This window comes from Apus apus, chromosome 5 (genome assembly GCF_020740795.1).
Source record: "Apus apus isolate bApuApu2 chromosome 5, bApuApu2.pri.cur, whole genome shotgun sequence".
Classification (NCBI taxonomy): domain Eukaryota; kingdom Metazoa; phylum Chordata; class Aves; order Apodiformes; family Apodidae; genus Apus; species Apus apus.
This window is the reverse complement of record NC_067286.1, coordinates 9,236,226-9,255,791: the sequence shown is the minus strand read 5'-3', so window position 1 is coordinate 9,255,791 and position 19,566 is coordinate 9,236,226. Positions and strand designations below refer to the sequence as shown.

The 19,566-nt window shown below is 39.9% G+C and overlaps 1 protein-coding gene across 2 annotated transcripts in view; it reads left to right on the top strand.

Annotated features, from left to right (window-relative positions):
• FAR1 (fatty acyl-CoA reductase 1) overlaps positions 1-19,566 on the top strand; it is a 40,579-nt gene that overhangs the window by 7,969 nt on the left and 13,044 nt on the right. The window contains exons 2-9 of one of the 2 annotated variants that reach the window (XM_051622200.1): positions 8,650-8,844; positions 9,135-9,310; positions 11,944-12,123; positions 14,875-15,052; positions 16,117-16,161; positions 16,270-16,388; positions 16,875-16,942; positions 18,489-18,660. In XM_051622200.1, the coding sequence (XP_051478160.1) occupies positions 8,656-8,844; positions 9,135-9,310; positions 11,944-12,123; positions 14,875-15,052; positions 16,117-16,161; positions 16,270-16,388; positions 16,875-16,942; positions 18,489-18,660 (1,127 nt within the window). In that variant the 5' untranslated portion in view covers positions 8,650-8,655. Of the gene's footprint in view, positions 1-8,649; positions 8,845-9,134; positions 9,311-11,943; positions 12,124-14,874; positions 15,053-16,116; positions 16,389-16,874; positions 16,943-18,488; positions 18,661-19,566 lie in introns of both variants that reach the window. The other variant, XM_051622199.1, reaches the window with a different exon arrangement.

The following is a 19,566-nucleotide window of genomic DNA, read 5'->3' as shown; positions in this document are numbered from 1 at the left end:
ACAAATCTGAGAGTTGATCTTTTTTTCTGTTAAAAACAGAATTGTCCTTGTTTTGAGAGTCAGAGAGACCTCTTGTTTGAAGCAGTGAGTTAAATATTGCTGCAGTAGCTCTGAAGGCAAACAGAGCTGCTGTTGTTTGCTCCATAATAGCACTTACTCAGCCTTGGACACCAGAATTTTTTACAAGATGGGGAATTTTGGCTAGGATCCTGGAGAGAAGGGATTTTTTTACTGAAGTGCCTAAGAGCTCTTGATTTATCAATGGACAGCACCCTTCAAAAAAATGGTATCATCAAAGTGTCACCGTTGGTTTGTCCTGACCCTGTGAATTCAGGAGAATCATAGCAGCAGTTCCTGTATAGCAGCTTAACAGAAAATTCCTCTACCAAAGGCTGTTTATCCCTACAAGTCATCTGGTGATTTTGATTGTGTGTCCTAGAGCTAGAATCCTTTACGGAACTCAGTCCTTTCAGTGGTCCATTTTCTTTTCTCTTAACTGTTAATACTTAGTAGCTCAAAAAGTAGGTACGACCTGGGGATTCCAAAGTGTGCATTTTGTGTTTAATGGGTGTTAATTTGTCTGCATGTTTAAAGAGGTTTGAAGTTATTGGGCAACTATTGAAAAGATGTGTTGTTGGTTAATAGCTACAATTCAGATGTTGCAAACATGCAAGAAGTTGCACTTTAAGACTAGATAAAATGATTGCTTACACTTAATTATCAACTGTGAGATGCTAAATTTGATTTTTGGTGTGTTGTCTTGCAAGGTAGGTGTTTTTTTCTGGACCTACTCCAGATGGTTGTATGTTAGAGGTCAAACTAAATTTCCACTTGAACTGCATCTGTTTCTTAAGTCTTTTGTTGTTTTTTTTAAAACACAATTTCAGTGTACTTTTCCAGTAATTTGCTGGCATAAGTAATTTTAAAAGTTAGTTTATTATAGCTGTGAGATAAGTCCCCTCTGAGCTAGAAAATAGGAGTTCCTAGCAATGCTATGCAGAGTGGCATGTGGAGATGCATTCTTAGAGAAGGCAGGGAAAGGTACATGCAGAATAGGAACATTCTTTCCTTTTCCATCTGTTGAGATAACCTTCTTTCTAGTAGGGCAACACACAGGCATATATTTTTTTTCAGGCTTTCTTCACGTGTACATCCCATACATGTTTTTCTAACCTTAATTCAAATTTGGTGCTTCTAGGCAGTTCCCTCACAATCCTGGTATTTATTGCTGTAAATTTGCCAGCAACTTATAATTCTGAAAAGTTCACCAATACTGTTTTCTAGCTGGAGTCTCCTAGAGCAAGTGAAGTAGAGGACAAGCTTACAGAGTGAAAGATTGCTATGATTAAAATATACCAGAGGCTAGTTGTCAGAGCAGGGTAAAAGGAAATGGTGTTGAGTTTCTTAAAGGAAACAGTTGTATCAGTTGTCAAAAAAAAAAACAACAACAAAGAGCTTGTCCTGCAAACATAGTGGTGTTGCTGCCTTTCAAGTATGAATGCAAGCATTTTTATGTTTGGTTTTTTTAATGATGAAATGGGCTCACTTTATCATAGGTTTGGATCTGGATGGTTTGTAGGACACGTGTTCTGTGAGTTTCAGGAGAGTAATATGATTTTGATCCAATATCAACCTTGTACTCAAAGGAGTATGGTCAGAAAGAACTGAAGCAAGAAACTTTCTCATCTCTTCTGGCTTTTATGGTTGTTTTTTTTATATCATACAACCCTAAATATTGTCAGATTTTTTTTCAGTTAAACTGGATGATAGCAACACAGATATCGCCCCTGGTATAATAACCATTCTTGTTGTTTTAACTTTTAAAAATGGATGTAGGACTGTAGCCCGGGTAATGGACATAGTAACAAGGTTCCTGTGTTTACATAGCTGAAGACAGTCTCTGCCCATGTGAACAGGTTTGCGGACTGAGGATACAGTGTTATGTCAGGAGTAGTGTTAAGCCTCCCTTTGAGGAAGGGAAAGTGAACTGATGGTGTTAAAGTACTGTCACAGAGTCTTAAGGGGGAAAATATATGAATTATGGCTAGGCAGGTACATTAATAACAAGATTATATAGGAATCGTAACAAAACTGATTGTGTAAATGGTTGTTTGAGTTTTCTCTTCCCTCTTTGAGGGAACAGAAGTCTCATCCTGTATGTGGGAGTAAGCATGCAGTTTTTCAGGGAGAAATGGAGTTGAATGGTGTCAGGCAAAGACCAGGAAAATGCAAGTTACAGAGAGGATGTACTTGAATAGTGTAGAGCATAGACTGTGACGTCAAGAGCCACAGTGATAATAATAGGCCTGCGTCTTACATTGAACAGGAAAAAATTATTCATAAGCATGCTGTATCTTGCACTCCATGCTTTATTGCCAGAGGTGTGCTTTGAAATCTACATTAAAGTCTACTAAGTATGTGGCAAAAGTGACTTAATATAAATAGCTTTTCCCCTCCATCCACCTCTTTCAGTCTCATCAACCTTCAAATAAACAATTTTGGATGAGGTACTGTGACCAATGGAAATAGGAGTGCTTGTTCTGTCTAAGTTTGCTACTGTATCTCACCATCAGGTTTTCAAATGCTTCACTGATGAATGCAGGAGTTAACTTTGTCAAAAAAGGGAAAGAAAATAAGAATTGGAGTGTTGGACAACAAAATGTAAGACTGTACGCAGAGTGCTGAAACTGGGGCTTTTGCAAGTGATAACTTGTTTCAGCCAAATAATAGTTTAGAGCTTGTTCAGAGGCTTTGTTGTGATCCGAACACGTGGAAAGCACAGTACAATGACTTTAATATGAGAAGTACCTGAGAGGTAGACCAGTGTTCAGAAAGTACTTACTTGCTTTTTGGGCAAAAAGTGCAAATTAAGTCTGTAGTTGTTCACTCCTGGTGTACATTTCCTGTGCATTCCCTGCTAAGTTCCTGTTTGCAGTAGCCTGCTGTTTCAGAAGAACTGAGCATAGTTAAGTAAGTTTATAAGTGAGGGCTTAAAATCTTAGTGGCCATGAGAGGAACCTGGGAAACAGCTAACAGGAGAAAAAAGTGTAGTGAATACTGTTGTTTTACAATAATACATCCTAGGTTCAATGAATTAGCCTCTGGTACCAAACATAAATGAGTATTTTATGTGAGTAAAATATTTTGCATTTTGCAAAAAACAAAGGATAAGTGGAACTATTTGTCCTGCTATAATGTTTTATGATACCTCACAGTACAGCAAGCAGTACAGTACAGCAGTTGGATGTGAAAATGTATCAGAAATGGAAGCAAGGAAATATTCCATAATATGAAAGTCTGTTATAGTCACTAGGCATAGCTAAAGAAAATTGCTTCATATAAATTACTATGGGACAACAGAACTTTTTCACAAATGGGATGTGTGTGTCTACACAAAAAACGAAGTGGCTTATTCATTGAGTATTCTCTTCTACTTTCCCTTTGTCAGTCTGTATTATGGAAGCAAAGCCTTCAGAGGAAGGAAAAAAACTCTGTGTATTTCTCATGTGTTTAATTAACAGTCCTTTCTTGTTGCCGTCATATAACTTCACTGGCCATTTTGGTGAAGCCGCCAAGGTGAGGGATGGTGCTGGTGGAGCCCTTTTGCAGCGGCTGAACTGCAGGAGGCCCTCGGCAAAACCGAGGAAGAGAAGGCGAGAGAAACGGAGAGAGTGGGAGGGGGAGTCAGTCCCAGCCCCTGTCCGTGGGCGGGAAGTAGGAGCTTCTGCGGGGCAGCAGCTCTGAGCAGCCCCTGGGGAGCGTTGGTGACCAGGAGCAGCAAACAGGGCACGGGGCGGGAGAAGGGCGTGCGGAGCAGGGCATGGGTCCTCTTTTGGCTCAGGGTAAGAACTCAGCTAGTGGTCATCCCTTCCCCCCTGCCCCCCCGAAGGGGAGCTAGCCCTAGTATTCACTTGGGCAAAAACCATTGCCAGGAGGACAGTGGCAGCCCAGACAGAGGTGCCTCGCAAGAATGCAGCTGTCCAGGTCTCTGGCTGCACACAATCTCAGCCTGTCAGTTGTATCAGAGGAGAGCAGAGAGAACACCTGTGTACGCTGTGACCGGGGGAATGACTTACTCAGCCTAATGGCTGAGCTGAAAGGAGGTGGAAAGATTATGGAGTATCTGGGATTGTGAAAGAGATTTGGTGGAGTAATACCCTACCATCCTTGAGACAAAACCTCAAGGTGGAGACTTTACGAGAAGTAGAGGATCCTCTGCCTTCCTGTCACCTGGCAGAGGTAGGGGACCTGAGAGAAGAGGGGAATTGGAAGCGGGTCCCTGCTCGGGGCAACACCTGAACCCTCTCCTGGATTCCCTCACCTTCACGTGTGCCCTTACAGAGCAGGTATATGGCCCTGGATCAGGAAAATCTGGTAACTGAGGTTACTGACAAAGATCTGTCCAGGGAGTTGCCGAGGCAGTCTGCTCCATGCATTAGTACTGCCTCTGCTAAGAACAAAAGGAAGGTAATTGTTGTAGGAGATTCTCTTTTGAGGGAAACTGAGGGCCCTATATGCCAGCCAGACCCAACCCTCAGGGAGGTCTGCTGCCTCCCTGGGGCCTGGGTTAGTGATGTTACTGAGAAACTTCCAGGCCTGGTGCAGCCCTCTGATTACTACCCACTAGTGGTCATGCAGGTGGGCACTGATGAGGTTGCCAGGGCAAGTCCCAGGGCTATGAAAAGGGATTTCAGAGGACTAGGCTGAATGCTTGCGGGATCAGGAGCACAGGTGGTCTCTTCCTCAGTTCCTTCAGTGGCAGGAAAAGCTGAAAGGACTAGGAAAACACAACTGATCAATGTATGGCTTAGAGCCTGGTGCTGTCAGATGAATTTTGGGTTTTTCGATCATGGAGATGTTTATGGGGCACCAGGTATGCTAGCAAACAATGGCATAGAGCTATCAACAAGGGGGAAAAGGATTCTTGGCTGGGAGTTAGCGGGGCTCACTGAGAGAGCTTTAAATTAGACCTGATGGGGGTAGAGGACAAAACTGGATAGTTTGATTTCTAGGACACTGGGCCTGCTGGCATTGATGGGAAGACCCTGTCCTGTCCCTCAGGGGACAAAGGGTCCTAGGGCAGGAGTTAGCAGGGCTCATTCACAGACCTTTAAACTAGATTTGAAGTGGGAGGGGGTTATAGCTGGGTTTGAACTAGTGTGGCATTGTTCTAGTATTAATGGAGACCAGAAGGCCTCCCGCCTCCCAAGGGTGCCACCAGCGTGCTCAGCTTGCTCCCTGAAATGCCTGCACACCAATGCAGGCAGCATGGGGAATAAACAGGAGGAGTTAGAGGTCTGTGTGCAGTCTATGGATTATGATCTGGTGGCATTGACTGAGACATGGTGGGACAGCTCACATGACTGGAATGTGGTCATGGATGGCCATGTCCCTTTTAGGAAAGACAGGTCAGTGAAGCGAGGCGGTGGAGTTGCTCTTTTGAGCTCTGTCCAGGGGCTGATGAGGAACAATGGAAAGCCTGTGGGTATGAATTAAGGGGCAGGCTGGCATGGGTGATACAGCTGTGGGGGTCTATTACAGACCTCCTGATCAGGATGAGGGAGTTGATGAGGCTTTCTACAGGCAGCTGAAAGCAGCCTTGCAGCTACAGGCCTTAGTCCTCATGGGGGATTTTAACTACCCAGATATTTGCTGAAAGGCCTACACAGCCAGCCATTCACAGTCTAGGAGGTTCCTCCAATGCATTGATGATAAAGGAGAGGTGCCTGAGGACTGAGGATAGCAAATGTCACTCCAGTCTACAAGAAGGGCAAGAAGGAGGACCTGGGTAATTATAGACCGGTCAGCCTCACCGCCATCGCTGGAAGGGTGATAGAACAACTTTTCTTGGTACTATCTCAGGGGATATCAAGGATGAGGGGGTCATTAAGAGCAGTCAACATGGTTTTACCAAGGGAAAGTCATGTTTGACCAACCTTATAGCCTTCTATGAGGAAGTAACAAAGAGGGTAGATGATGGTAGGGTCGTAGATGTGGTTTATCTTACTTTCAGTAAAGCGTTTGACACTGTCTCCCACAGCATCCTCATAGATAAACTGAGGAAGTGTGGTCTTGATGGTCAGGTAGTGAGGTGGATCAAGAACTGGTTGAAAGCAAGAAGTCAGAGTTGTAGTCAACGGGACAGAATCTAGTTGGAGGTCTGTGACTAGTGGAGTCCTTCAGGAGTCGGTACTGGGAGTAGTGTTGTTCGATATTTTCATCAGCGACCTGGGTGAGGGAACAGAGTGTGCCCTCAGCAAGTTTGATGATGCAAAACTGGGAGGAGTGGCTGACACACCAGAAAGCTGTGCTGCTATTCAGTGAGACCTGGACAGGCTGGAGAGTTGGGCGGGGAGAAATGATGAAATTCAGCAAAGGCAAGTGTAGAGTCTTGCATCTGGGGAAGAACAACCCCATGTACCAGTACAGGTTGGGGGCTGACCTGCTGGAGAGCAGTGTAGGAGAAAGGGACCTGGGGGTCCTGGTGGGCAGGAGGATGACCATGAGCCAGCAATGTGCCCTTGTGGCCAAGAAAGCCAATGGCATCCTGGGGTGCATTAGAAAGGGTGTGGTTAGTAGGCCAAGGGAGGTTTTCCTCCCCCTCTATTCTGCCTTGGTGAGAGTGACAGAGCACTGGAACAGGCTGCCCAGAGAGGTTGCAGAGTCTCCTTTGCTGGAGACTTTCAGAACCTGCCTGGACATGTTCCTGTGTGATGTGCTCTAGGTGATCCTGCTCTGGCAGGTGGGTTGGACTCGATCTTTCGAGGTCCCTTCCAGTCCCTAAGATTCTGTGATTCTTTATAGAGCTCTGTAGATGTTTCCAGTTAGGTCTTCGAAAATTCTGTGGATGGGGCAGCTGATGATGGGCTGATGTGGGTCCTCTTGTCCACAGCTGCATATTCCTTCCAGCTGCCTGTGGTAGCATGCCATGGTACTGAGGTGGTGTGTGCTGTGCTGCTGCTGTTGTCCATGGCTGTGGGACCTGGATGGGGTACAGATACGGGAGGTGGTGCAGCAATCCCTTTGCTCATGGCTGTGGACAACTTCTGACTGGCTGTCCATGACATGGAGCGCAGCCAACGTTGTGCCTGCTGTGACATAGCCCAGAGACATCAGCCCTTGACTTTTGTGATCCCTGACCTTACACCAAGCTTATGTAGATACATGGAATGGAATACTCTGGCTAATTTTGTTGTCCATCTAGTCCACTCCTCCCTATGGGAGGGCTGCAGATAAGACTTTTCTGCTCCTGTAGCATCTGAGCTGCAGGTTCAACAGGTAGAGTGAAGTGATCTCCAAGTCCTGACAGCAACATAAACATCCCAGTGTTATCAGTCCACCAGCTGGAAACTTGCTGCTAGTTAAGAGGGTTTACTGAAGAAAAAAAATAAATCAGTAGAAGGAAAATTGGCTTAATCCTGGCTCAAACCAGAACAGCACTGAATTTGGTAGTGTTAGGTTATGGTTGGACTCCATCTTAGAGGTCTTTTCCAACCACAATGGTTCTGTGATAGAGAAGTTGCATTCACTTTTTCTTAGGTTGGTAGGTAAACAAAGGGTCTCATCCTGTTCAGGTATTCAGTGCTTAAACACTTGCCATCTGTGTTTAAGGAGACTAATTTTTGTTGGTATTTTAGTACTGTGATTTAGTGCAATCTGTCCATTTTTATTGTAATAGCTTGTGTTGATTTGCTATAGAAGACTACAGCTGGACTTCAACTACATCAGCTTGTTACTTTTATAAGTCTCATTAAAAAGATTAGTACAACATGGTGAAAGTGTATCATATGTTACAGTCTTTGTAGAGTAAAAGTAAGGTTTGGAAGGGTTACAGATCAGATGTTGGTATATTGAACTTGGCAGAATGCCTTTAAGCTTGTTTGAGGCACAGGATGACTTCTAAGTTCATAAAGATCATGGTCCAAATACAACATTAATGTAAAAAATAGCAGTAGAAAGTCTCTCAGTTTCCAGTATCTAGAATTAGTCATAATCTCCACGTGGTAGTTTAAGGGAGGGGGAAGAAATAATAATTCTCATAGTCAGTTTCCAAACTGAAGCAAAAGGTTGGAAACCTGTATCATCTGTGAAACTGGGGGGGTTTTGTAGTCAATGTAAAACCGGTTCTCATAACAGAAACTAACTATACCTTTTTTCTGGCCTAATGATGTTTGTGGGAAGGCTCAGCCTAACACTGACAGGGGACTTTGCTGACACAGAAAATACCAGGGCTGGCAATTGGCAGATGCTTGGCTCCCTGTCTTCTGTCAACATATTTGAATTATCTACTTGTGATTATATTTTAATGATAAGACCTGTAATTTACATGGAACAGTCACTTAGAGTGGTAAAGGACCATGCACATAAAGATAAAAATAGATAAAAGTTGAGCTATTTTCTGAGGCTGACTGTAATTCCTTAAGGCACTGTCAACAGGAGTAGTTTACAAGAAGATCTGGGGTGAGTGTAGTGACCCTGTGAGACTGAAAAAAACATCACTAAGTATTTAAGTAAAATTTAAAAAAAGGCTGTTAAAGCCTCATTTTTTTGAGGTGTGAGGTTGAACATTTGCACCTGTGCTGTTATATCTTCTGCAAATAGGAACTCCTAGAAGTTCTTTAATATACCTTTCTCTTTAACTTTTGAAAGGTCATAATGGTTTCCATCCCTGAATACTATGAAGGAAAGAATGTCCTCCTGACAGGAGCTACTGGCTTCATGGGAAAAGTGCTTCTGGAAAAGCTGCTCCGATCTTGTCCTAAAGTGCAAGCAGTGTATGTATTGGTAAGATGCAAAGCAGGGATGACACCTGAAGCACGAATAGAAGAAATCACCAGCTGTAAGGTATGTGTCATATGCTCACAAAGTACGTTTTATCCTTTTTTATAATGTTACTATTTAGTTTTGATAACAACTTTGGGATAAAGTGTGCACAACTTTATTGCTGATTATGTTAATGGGAAGTCAGTAATGTTGTAATATTCCTAACACACTTTTCAAATTATGATCTTGAGAAATAAGAAAGTAAAACTCTGTATAGGCAGAAATTGTAGGTTTTTTCTTCACTTAAATGAAATGTGGATCTTATCTTCACTAGCTATTAGTTTGTGTTTTTATTTTATTTTTTTTGAAAGCTCTTTGACAGGTTGAGAGATGAGCAGCCAGACTTCAAAGCAAAAATAATAGTAATTACAAGTGAACTTACAAAGCCTGAACTGGACCTTAGTGAACCAATCAAGGAAAAACTTATAGAATGCATTAATATAATATTTCATTGTGCTGCTACAATCAGATTCAATGAAACACTAAGGTAAGTATAAAATTCTGTGTTCTAGTCTGGTAAAGCAATGGTACTCAAAGGGAAGGGGCAAATTAGGTGCCTGCACAATCTTGCAAGTATTCAGCTTGTCAGGCTACTTCATGTACTCTGTGTGCTTGGTCAATATAATGATGTGCCTTAACTCATCTTTTCCCCAGAATTTATCTTAAGCTATAGGGTTTTCATTTGCTGCTCCTAGAGATGGAAGACATATTATTTAAACCTCCTTTGCCAGAGGTTAGAATTATGCTATTCAGCATGGAAATGTTAATATCTTTTTTAAGCTTCAGGCAAAAAAAAAAACAAAACAAAACCAAAACATAGTGCTTAGAATCTAAATGATTTTTGTACTTCGTTATAGACTCCTCAGGCTTTGTGTTGGACTTTTTTTGTTCTGTTGGTTTGTTTTGTTCATTTAACCTAAATCTGTGTCTGCATTTCAAAGACTTTGAAGGGCAGCTGTTGAAGAGACTACAGAGCATGTTTTTATTCTGAGCCGCCTTAACATCACGTGGTGTTTGGATCTCTGGGATGGGTAGAAAGGGTATGAATAATCTGTAGCTCTATGTCCTGTGCTCACTGCTAGTGTTAGAGCCCTTCTTCCTAGTGCATAAAAGGGAACACAAACTATTCCTTTAGCTTTCCTTCTGAGAAGGGGAACACTAAGTTTCAGATGATAGCTTTTTGGTGAGACTGTATTTGGAGGAGTTCTAGCACTTGCTGTCTACCTGATGAACAAACAGATTAGATACTGCTCAGCAGTCTCCATCTCCTTAGAAAGTCCTTAATTAAGAATAGTAGAGTTTTGCGTTGGAGGGAATAGAAGGAAGTAAATGCACAGGGAGGAAGGTGAAAACTAAAAGTTGAAAACTTTTGTACAACAAATCTATTAAGGAAATACGAGAGAAAGGCAAACTAGAAGCAAAGACAGATTGTATTTGCATTTTGGCAAAAACAATTAGTTGATTTAGTTTTGAAACAATTGAATAAGTATCCAATTTGGGTAAATGACTATGAGGAACAGCTCTAATTTTTAGGGGGTTGAGGGGAGGAGGAGTAAAGCAACTTGGAGATGTAACATTTCTCAACTCAGATTGAGTTGTTACACGGTTTGGCACTACCTCTGAGAATCCTATGATGTATTATTGTAATGTCATAAGGTAGCCCATGTTTATGACTGTTCAATTGCATTGAAGTGTTCAGGAACTGCCAGCCTGAGAAAAGCTCAGAGGGACTTTCAAATTGGTTCTAAGACTGGTGTAAAGGGGTCTTGGTACAAAAGCCTTTAGCAATTTCTGCTTTCTTGGTGGGCCCAGTATGTTGTTTAGCAAAATAGAAAATGCAAACATTTCTTAGGTGCTCTGATCCCAACTCTTCCCTAACAGATGTGCTGGAGTGGTTGGAGGAACATTAAAAATCCGAAGACCACTTAGGGCAGCTTTCATCAGACATTTAACAGAAATAACTAAAGTTCCATATACTTGGCTTGGGGCCAGTGGGCAAAATACTTGGGCTTATTTTGGAACTCTTTCCAATTTGTATTTGCTGTACAGTTATGTATCTTAAAATTGTGTGTACAGCTGTGATTATGAACTCCTTCTTTTGACTTCTTGAAAGAGGCAGTGAAGAATAACACCTTTAGCTTAAAAAGGAAAAAGTGTTTTATAGATAAGTAATATTTTCCATTGAAGTAAATTGCTTTGGAATAGTGGTTTCCCCTCTCATGTCCCCTTAATGCTTCAGTAATAATGTGTGATAAAGCAATCTTAAATTGAGGGTTTACCTGAAAGGGATGAATTTTTTGTTAATATAACACTATCAAAGTCCTTTGCAAGAAGGTTTTTTTCAGCTGTATTCTTAACTCAGTTTATTAGTAAACTGTATACAAGAAAACTCGTGCCCATAGTAGGTTTTATAGGCTGGAAGGTCTATCTGGATTGTATAAAATAATCCTAATAGCTGGTCAGTAAGATGTGCTCCGGTGGAACTGTAGGGATATACCTACCCTTCTGCACTGTCCTTAAGGACTATTGTAATGAGAAGCAGTGAAACTGGGGTGGGGGGTAAAAGTGTGGTTCCTAGTGGTTTGCCTGTTTGTTTTCTTCCTTCCTTTAATCCTTTTGTGCTACTGAGCCTTGTGATAACCTGCAATAAGAGGCCAGTCTCCAACTCATAGGCATCTGAGCCTTCCTTCCAAGCTGTTGACCTAACTCAACTTGAACTAAGTCGTTCAGAGATGCTGTTACAACTGACATGCATCTTGTCTGGCGCCAAGGTGTTGTGTTGCATTATTTCCTTCACATTTTATTAAAAAATGTAGGATTAGGGTTTAGCTTGAGGAAATCAAAGGTATGCAGCTTTCCCACTAAAAAAATGGAGCACGAAGACAGTAAAACTTGGAAATTTTTTTCTGTACATTAAGAGATGTTCTAGATTAAGACCACAGCATAGTGTTCTAAGCAGAAAGTTAGGATGTTGTCTATGATGCTTTTTGGGGAGAGTGGGATGTTTAGGAATACTTCATATACCCACCAGGGAAGCATTCTGGAGTGAATTGCCTGATTATTTCTTTTTACCTGTTTTTGTCTTGCTTTCTGCTAATCAGATTTCTGTTTAATCAACAGAGATGCCGTCCAGTTAAATGTGACTGCCACACAACAGCTCCTCCTCTTGGCACAGCAAATGAAGAATCTGGAAGTGTTCATGCATGTTTCGACTGCCTATGCGTATTGCAATCAAAAACAGATTGGGGAAGTAGTTTATCCACCTCCTGTGGATCCCAAGAAACTGATTGATTGTCTCGAGTATGTGTTATGTTTTATGATGCTACTTCATTAATCTGCAACCACTTGCCTCCTAGTAATGAAGTACCAAAAAACAGGAACATGAAAGATTAAGTCATTAGCTTATGCTGTGCTGTAAGACTGACAGGATGGCTGACACCTCCCTTTTCTGTGAAGGAGGTGGGCTAAGATTTTATGGTCACTTTCACCTGAGCTAGTTGTGGAGTAGAACTGAAGATGGGGATGCTCATCTCTGTTCATGAGGTCTCCTATATATGGAGAGTGGCAGTTTTCCAGCTGTGTGATGAGCTGAATCAGATGCTATTAAAAACAAAAAAGCTGTGCTGTTAGAAGTATGCCAGCACCAGCATTGTGAGGAAAAGGGATAAAAACAAGACAGTCCCCTTCAGCTGCAGCCTCCACTACATCAACCTAAATGCCATAGCAAGATCAGTCTGAGATACTGAAATAATACTCCTTTACTACTCAGAGACAAAACTGTAGAAGTAGTTCTGTTAGGTATTCAGAGAGTGCAAACATTAAAAAATCTGTTTCTGTAGTCTTTCAGTCTTTAATTGGGCATTGCAAGGAATTACTCACTCTGTATTTTATTGTCTGCATGTATTAGCTGTCCTGTAGTCTGTCTTAGTAGCTATCAAACCCTAGCTGAAATAGAGGGCAAATAGGGGACAAGTCCAATGTAATGTAATAAATGTCTCCTCTCTAAATTGGTCTGTCCCTTCTTCCTTGTCATACAAAATATCACCCCTTGTAAGAGAATTATGAAACTGAAACCAAGTAATTAAAAATTAAAGTACCTTATTTAACTTCTTAGAGATGAAAGAACAATAGTGTTGAAGACAAACGAGCTACTACCTAAAATGCACCTTGAGCCAACATTTTTTATAATGGCTTTAAATACACTTTATTCTGAAGTAGTGATATTATAGTTTTTCTTTTCACAACCAGGATGTAAACTGCTTGGTTTGGACTTGGGCAGCTGTCTGTATTTTAGAACTCATGGTAGTGAGGGAGGGGTCTTGTAAACTTATACAAGAGTGATCTCTGTAGCTGACAGCTGACTGAGACAGAGATTTGTCCCTTTCTGGACTTTTCTACCCCTCTTCACACCCCAGTTCATATAATGAAGGCAGTCTCATGCATGTCAGCTTTAATTGTAACAGAACGTTGGTGAATAATAAGAGTGTTGGCTAAATTGCATTTATGGGGCTTAGATGCTGGGTGGCTGAGGCAAATAAAATCCTAGTCCTGTTTTGAAGTGGAGAACAACAGAGTAGCAACATTTCAAGAGGCACATGTCTGTCGTGCTGGTGTGCTATGACTGAAGGTTATTACAATTTTAAGTACACACTGCTTGCTTAATGTGAGAAGCAAGATGAAATTGAAAGACTTAGCTAAACTAAGAGGAGAAACATGGTGACCCAGCTTACTTTGATGCTTATAATGCAGCTGGGACTCCTTTCCAGTGGCATCACTTTCTAAATCACTTAATGCAAACTGAGGAGCAGTGTGCCTATGTCTCAAAGACTAACTTGCTCTGTCTGCACTTCGTGTTTGAGAATGTAGTTGATAGAATTGGGATTATTATAAAGTAACGTTCTACTTGCTCTGTAGTTCATGTGTAATAAATGAATTACCTGAGCAAAAATGTAAATAGCAGTATGCTTCTTTCAGTGGACTGTGAAGATGCAACCCTCCCTCTTACTAAGAACCTTGTTTTCTGTAACCCATTTCCTTTAAAGACACAAAACCCTCATTCCCGATAACTTTATTTTTTTCTTTTGTTGTTAAATTATATTTAACGCATTTCATAAATGAACCTACTTCCTGCAGTACACCATGTGAAACAGTTCCAGAACACTTACGAAACTGAGCACGTGTTCTGGTGAAAGATACTTTGTTGTTGTTCTTAGCATTTTCTCTCAAATGTTTAGGTTTTTTGAAACAAAATGAGCATGAAGTCAGTATAAACAGTCTTCTGTAAGTTGGTAGTGATGTCCTTCAGCCAACCATCCTAACTATACTGCTGCTGTAGGATCTCAAATATAACATTCTTCCTTAATATCCCTTTTCAGAAGGGTTCTACATATGCAGTTGCCACCTAAATTCAAATAGTAGTGTATAATATAAATGATTAGTTTAATACTAAGAGCTTGTCTATTAGGTTTTTATTTTAATAAGCAAAATCTTTAAGCACAAAACTCTAACTTATATTTTAAAGAATGGCATTTTAGGAGGCTATGTGATTTTCAAGTGCAGTATAAGCTGGCAGACATTTATTGTTTGATATGCAAATGTTTACGAAAATGTTTTACAACTTCCAGCTGTTTAAAGTAGGAAGATGTATGTGACGTGCTATCTTCAGTGAGAGTTGGTGCTCAATTCTGAAAATCAAGCTGAGATTTAAAGTGTACTAGTTTAGTGTTAGATACTGGGGTTGCTGCAGAAACAGGAGGTATGGAACTGAGTTTTTAATTACTGCTTAAATTTCTTAATGTAATTTCTTATTCCTCTGTACTTGTACAGCTTCTAGGGGAATGCCAGTGCTTTGGTGGCTTTGGTATGGGGTTTGAATATTTTTTTGCATTGGGTGGTGTTTGTAAGAAAATACTGGATTTTACTTTCACTTTCCAAAGTATTTTTGACTTATCTGGCAATCCTTTTTTACATATTGCTTTCGCTTCCATTCTTCCCCTCCCCAGTGAAGCAGTGTGCAGTAATTTATACCTGACTCTTATTTTGTTTCTTTAGGTGGATGGATGATGGCCTAGTGAATGATATCACTCCTAAACTGATAGGTGACAGACCTAATACTTACACATTTACGAAAGCCTTAGCCGAATATGTAGTACAACAAGAAGGTGCAAAATTAAACACAGCCATTATAAGGCCATCTATTGTTGGTGCTAGCTGGAAGGAGCCTTTTCCTGTAAGTCTTGGAGCTTTCACCTGACTGTCTTGCCTGTAAACTGTAGTACCTGCTGGCAGCCTGTTCATCTTGTGACATGTGTAGAGGAAAGTCTTCGAGACTATGAAGTTGGGGCTTGGTGGCTTCTGAATAAGAACTGATACAAAAGCTGACAAATAAGTGTTCTTATGTGGGAAATGTAGGGGTCAACTACTAATTATAGAAAATGCACTTCTATCACAATGAGAGATACTGTTTCAAACATGAAATAGTTCTGCTTTTTACTTCATGATTTTGTGTATCTTCATCTGGTTTTTCCTGTTCGAGATGCTTTTGTACGTCAGTAGCTGCAGAGGATGACTAAGAAAATTGGAGACTGTGGGATGTAAAGATGTTTTGAGTCTGCTTCTTTTAGTGAAACCCTCTAAGCTTTACAGGGGGTGGCATAAGTTCTATGTACTCTTTGCTATACTGATAATGGTATATGTGCTATGTGCTTCCCCCTCTATGGGGGATTTGCATTGGAATGGCTTCTCTGGTCCAAGGTTGAGTGTCTCAAGCTTGTCAAGACCATATAATTGTATACCTTTTTAAGCATGTATAATGTACATGTCAAACCAGTAAGTATAGTGTCTAAATACCATTGTTAGAGATAAGCAAGAGTATCTTATGTTTAAAAAATGAAAAAACTAGTAATTGCTAGCAAAGCTACTGGCCTGTTTCCTCTGAGTTGCCAGAAGCTAGTCTAAAAATACTTGTAAACTTGAATACTTGCAATATAAATATATCTATACAGACAGTGCCCTGCAGTTTATTCAATAAGAATAAACAAGCTAGAATCTCACTTTAGAGGACCAATGAATCTACAGGTAGATCTCTCATTTGAGTCATAGCAACTTGTTACATCATTAGATTTTGCTGCAGAAGAACTTCATTTAGAGACATGGAAATTAATATATTTGTCCTCTTTATTCTCTTTTCCCTCTGTCCCTCACACTTGTAGAAACTTACCAAATTTTCACTTGAAACTGCTGACTTCAGTATAGTCTAACCAAACCCTTTCCCTCCCCCCCTGTTCATAATAGGGATGGATCGATAACTTCAATGGACCTAGTGGTCTCATCATTGCTGTAAGTAATGAATATACTGATTTTTTTTTTTTTCCCCTCTTTTTAAAAGGCAACAAAGTTTCATGGGTTTTACCTCAATCTCTTTTTGCTGTTGTTTTGTTCTTTAAGGCAGGAAAAGGAATTCTTCGAACAATAAGAGCTTCCAACGATGCACTAGCAGATCTTGTTCCAGTAGATGTTGTTGTCAATATGACACTGGCTGCAGCCTGGTATTCTGGAGTTAATAGGTATAATGGGTGACAATAGAGAGTTCTAAGTACTTTGCAATGGTATAATGGATTGTAATAAATTGGTCTTCTATTGAATGTGTAATCAAAGTCCTGCTTTTCTCCCAGGACAAAGGAATCTAAGGTTCTAACAGTGTTAATCCCTCAAAGCGTAGCTTCCTTACACCAAAGAGGAAGATAACACCTACTAATACTGTTGTACAAGCTATGCCTGAAAATTCTTTCCTGAGCCTTGTTGTAAATAATACAATCTACAGTAACACAGGTGATGCCTTACCTGAAAGAGAAGAAATGTGATAGTTGAAGAAGGAGAAAAATACTGAAAGATGATACAGGAAGCAGAAAAAAACACAAGACTGCTGCTTTCTGCTCTTGGGCAAATGATACTGTTGAGGGAAAGGATAACTTAGGGTATGTCTTTGGTCTGTGTTTTTAAAAAGGTGGTTTGTCTTCTAATTTGTTGTTTTGTCTTTTTTTCCCCCCCAGACCAAATACTGTCATGGTATATAACTGTACAACAGGTGGCACCAATCCTTTCCACTGGGGTGAAGTTGGTATGCCATTTTTTTTTTCATAAGCTTTACTAAAAACATAAGGTCAAATAATAAAAGCAGAAGCTATAATCATTAGGTCATATTGCATTTTTATTGTTGAAATTGGCATCATAGCCATACCTCTCAATTTTGCAGTGTACTGTGCTTTTCCATTATCTTCCATTGTTAATTCTCTCCCTTTGTAGCATTATCACTGTTTCATTTTGTTCCTGTGTTTTTAAATTCCATTATAACTTAAACTATGGGAGAACTGATTTTTCTGTTTGATGCTGCCATGCTCTAATCTTAAAGAGCATGGCTAGTATGCAGAGAAAAACATTGCTCCCAGGAATGGTAGTGATGTTGGGTTTAATACCAATTTTACTAAATACATAAGGATGAACAGCCCACAATTAGATGCTTTGTACATCTGTGTAATTAAGGGATATGGTAATAGTTTTGCATTTGTGTAGCTCTTTGTTGAGTTTGGCTAAAGTTAATTGTTAGTTGAGGTGGCTTTTTTAAACTTCCAGCAGGTACATGAGACTTCAACTATTCATGTATAGGGAAAACTAATAATTAAAAAACTATGACTACACATTTTCAAGTCTCAGATATCATGACTAGAATGTAATCTACATGCCAAAAGCTTTGTAATAGTTTGTTTTAAATACCATGCAAGTCAGCTTGTGTGCTAAAGCTGTTTATTGTCTCTGTTTTTTTGAAATAGAGTTCTTAAACTCAGATTATTTTTTTTTCTTTCAGTTAACTAAATACTTAAATCTTTTTTTGTCTTGACTACTTTCTTGGTGCTTTTTACTTTAGCCCATTTTATGTGAATCTGTATTTATAAGCCTTATTGCTTCAGCCAAACTTGGAAAATTGATGACTTCATTTGTATCCCAAATTGACCTGGGGTATTTAAACACTGTCTATAACAGCAGTGTGAGTTACAAGAGATAATTACAAAAATGAGGTGAATTTCAACATAACTTTTTAAGATTCTGATCCTGCATATCTGCCATGTACAGAATTTTCAAGTGTCAGGAGGAGTTTCTTGTGGAGTCCCATCCTAATCACTTTTTTCTTAATGCTTAAATATGGATAAGTTTTTTAAAAAATGTCAGTTGAAGTGCATTTCAGATGCTTGTAAAGTCCTCACTCTGTTTTGGAATTTATTCTTCACCAGAGATTAGAAATGCCTTTGTCATGAAAGACAGATGACTGTTTAAATAGCTTTATGTGCTGTATGAACTGAAATTGCTGTGAATTTTTGAAATCAATCGTTTCTAAGGTAGGGAAGAGGAACAGAAAGAGAGAAGCTACAATAAATTATGATACTGAAGATGTGAAGGCATAAAAGACCTCTTGATTATGCTAAGAACCAGTTTAACAATATTTTAGGTTAAAAGCTTATGACTTTCTTTTGACTTAGTTTCTGAGGCTTGTAGGTGAGTGAGGGTGGCTATTTAAAGAACTTAAAGTAAATATTGTATGCTGTAATGTACTCTGAAAACTAACTTTACATGGTGATTATCAAAGCTGTTCTGCAACTTTTCCTTCTCAGAATACCATGTCATTTCTACTTTCAAGAGGAATCCTCTGGAACAGGCCTTCAGACGTCCCAATGTGAATCTCACTTCCAATCACTTTTTATTTCATTACTGGATTGCTGTAAGCCACAAGGCACCAGCATTCCTGTATGATATCTACCTCAGGATCACTGGAAGAAGCCCAAGGTAATGGTGACTGCCCTGTCTTGTCTGTGCCTCTCACTTTTAAACAAAGCTGTGCTTATGCTATGATGTGTATTGATTTTTAATTTTTTTTCTTCCCCTTAATACTTTGTGACTAAAACTCAGCCTTTTTTCCCTGAGAACAGGTCCTTGAATTCAAAGTGACTTTGAACTTTGTAGCTAAAGTGCAGATGTTTTTGGCGACTAGTTTGGGGGTTTGAGTAGTCAAGATAAACAGAATTATAAGATCTAGCAAGTGATGTTTGTTCTTGAATAATATTCAAAAGATGTTGATCCTTATTTTTTCCTACAAGGCATCTCCTTAATTTGATTTTTAAGATAATAACATTAGAAAGTGCAGTAAGGCACCCTAACCTTAGTTTCTAATCCAACCCCCTCTTGTGTCAATATTAATATATATGATACCTGCATTTTTGCACAATCTTTTGCTCAGATTGACAGGTCATGAGCCATGGTAAGGAGGACAGGGCTAAAAATACCTTGCTGCTAAGGTGGTGAAGACTTGTGAAGAAGACATGGCATGGGCACTATCTAGATTTACTAACTATAAGTGATAACAATCCAGTGGTGGCTTTTTTAAGAGATTAATGACTGGCTCTGCAGTGTTGTCCAAGATATGTCTCAGATCAGTCATTAAACTCTAGGAAGAAGCTTGCATTAAGATTGTTGTTGCTGTTATAAACCAAAAATGGATCCGGAGGCAGAGGTAATAGTTGTGGATTATTCCTGTAGATGATACAACTTGATCTGGTATGTTAGTTTGTATCATCTCAACTTTCCGTTCAGTTTATGATACTGACACTAGCATCTGACTGATGTTTTAGGTGGTGAAAATGGCATAGCTCTGCTAAATAGACTAAGCTAAATTATGTAGAAGATGTCACTTCA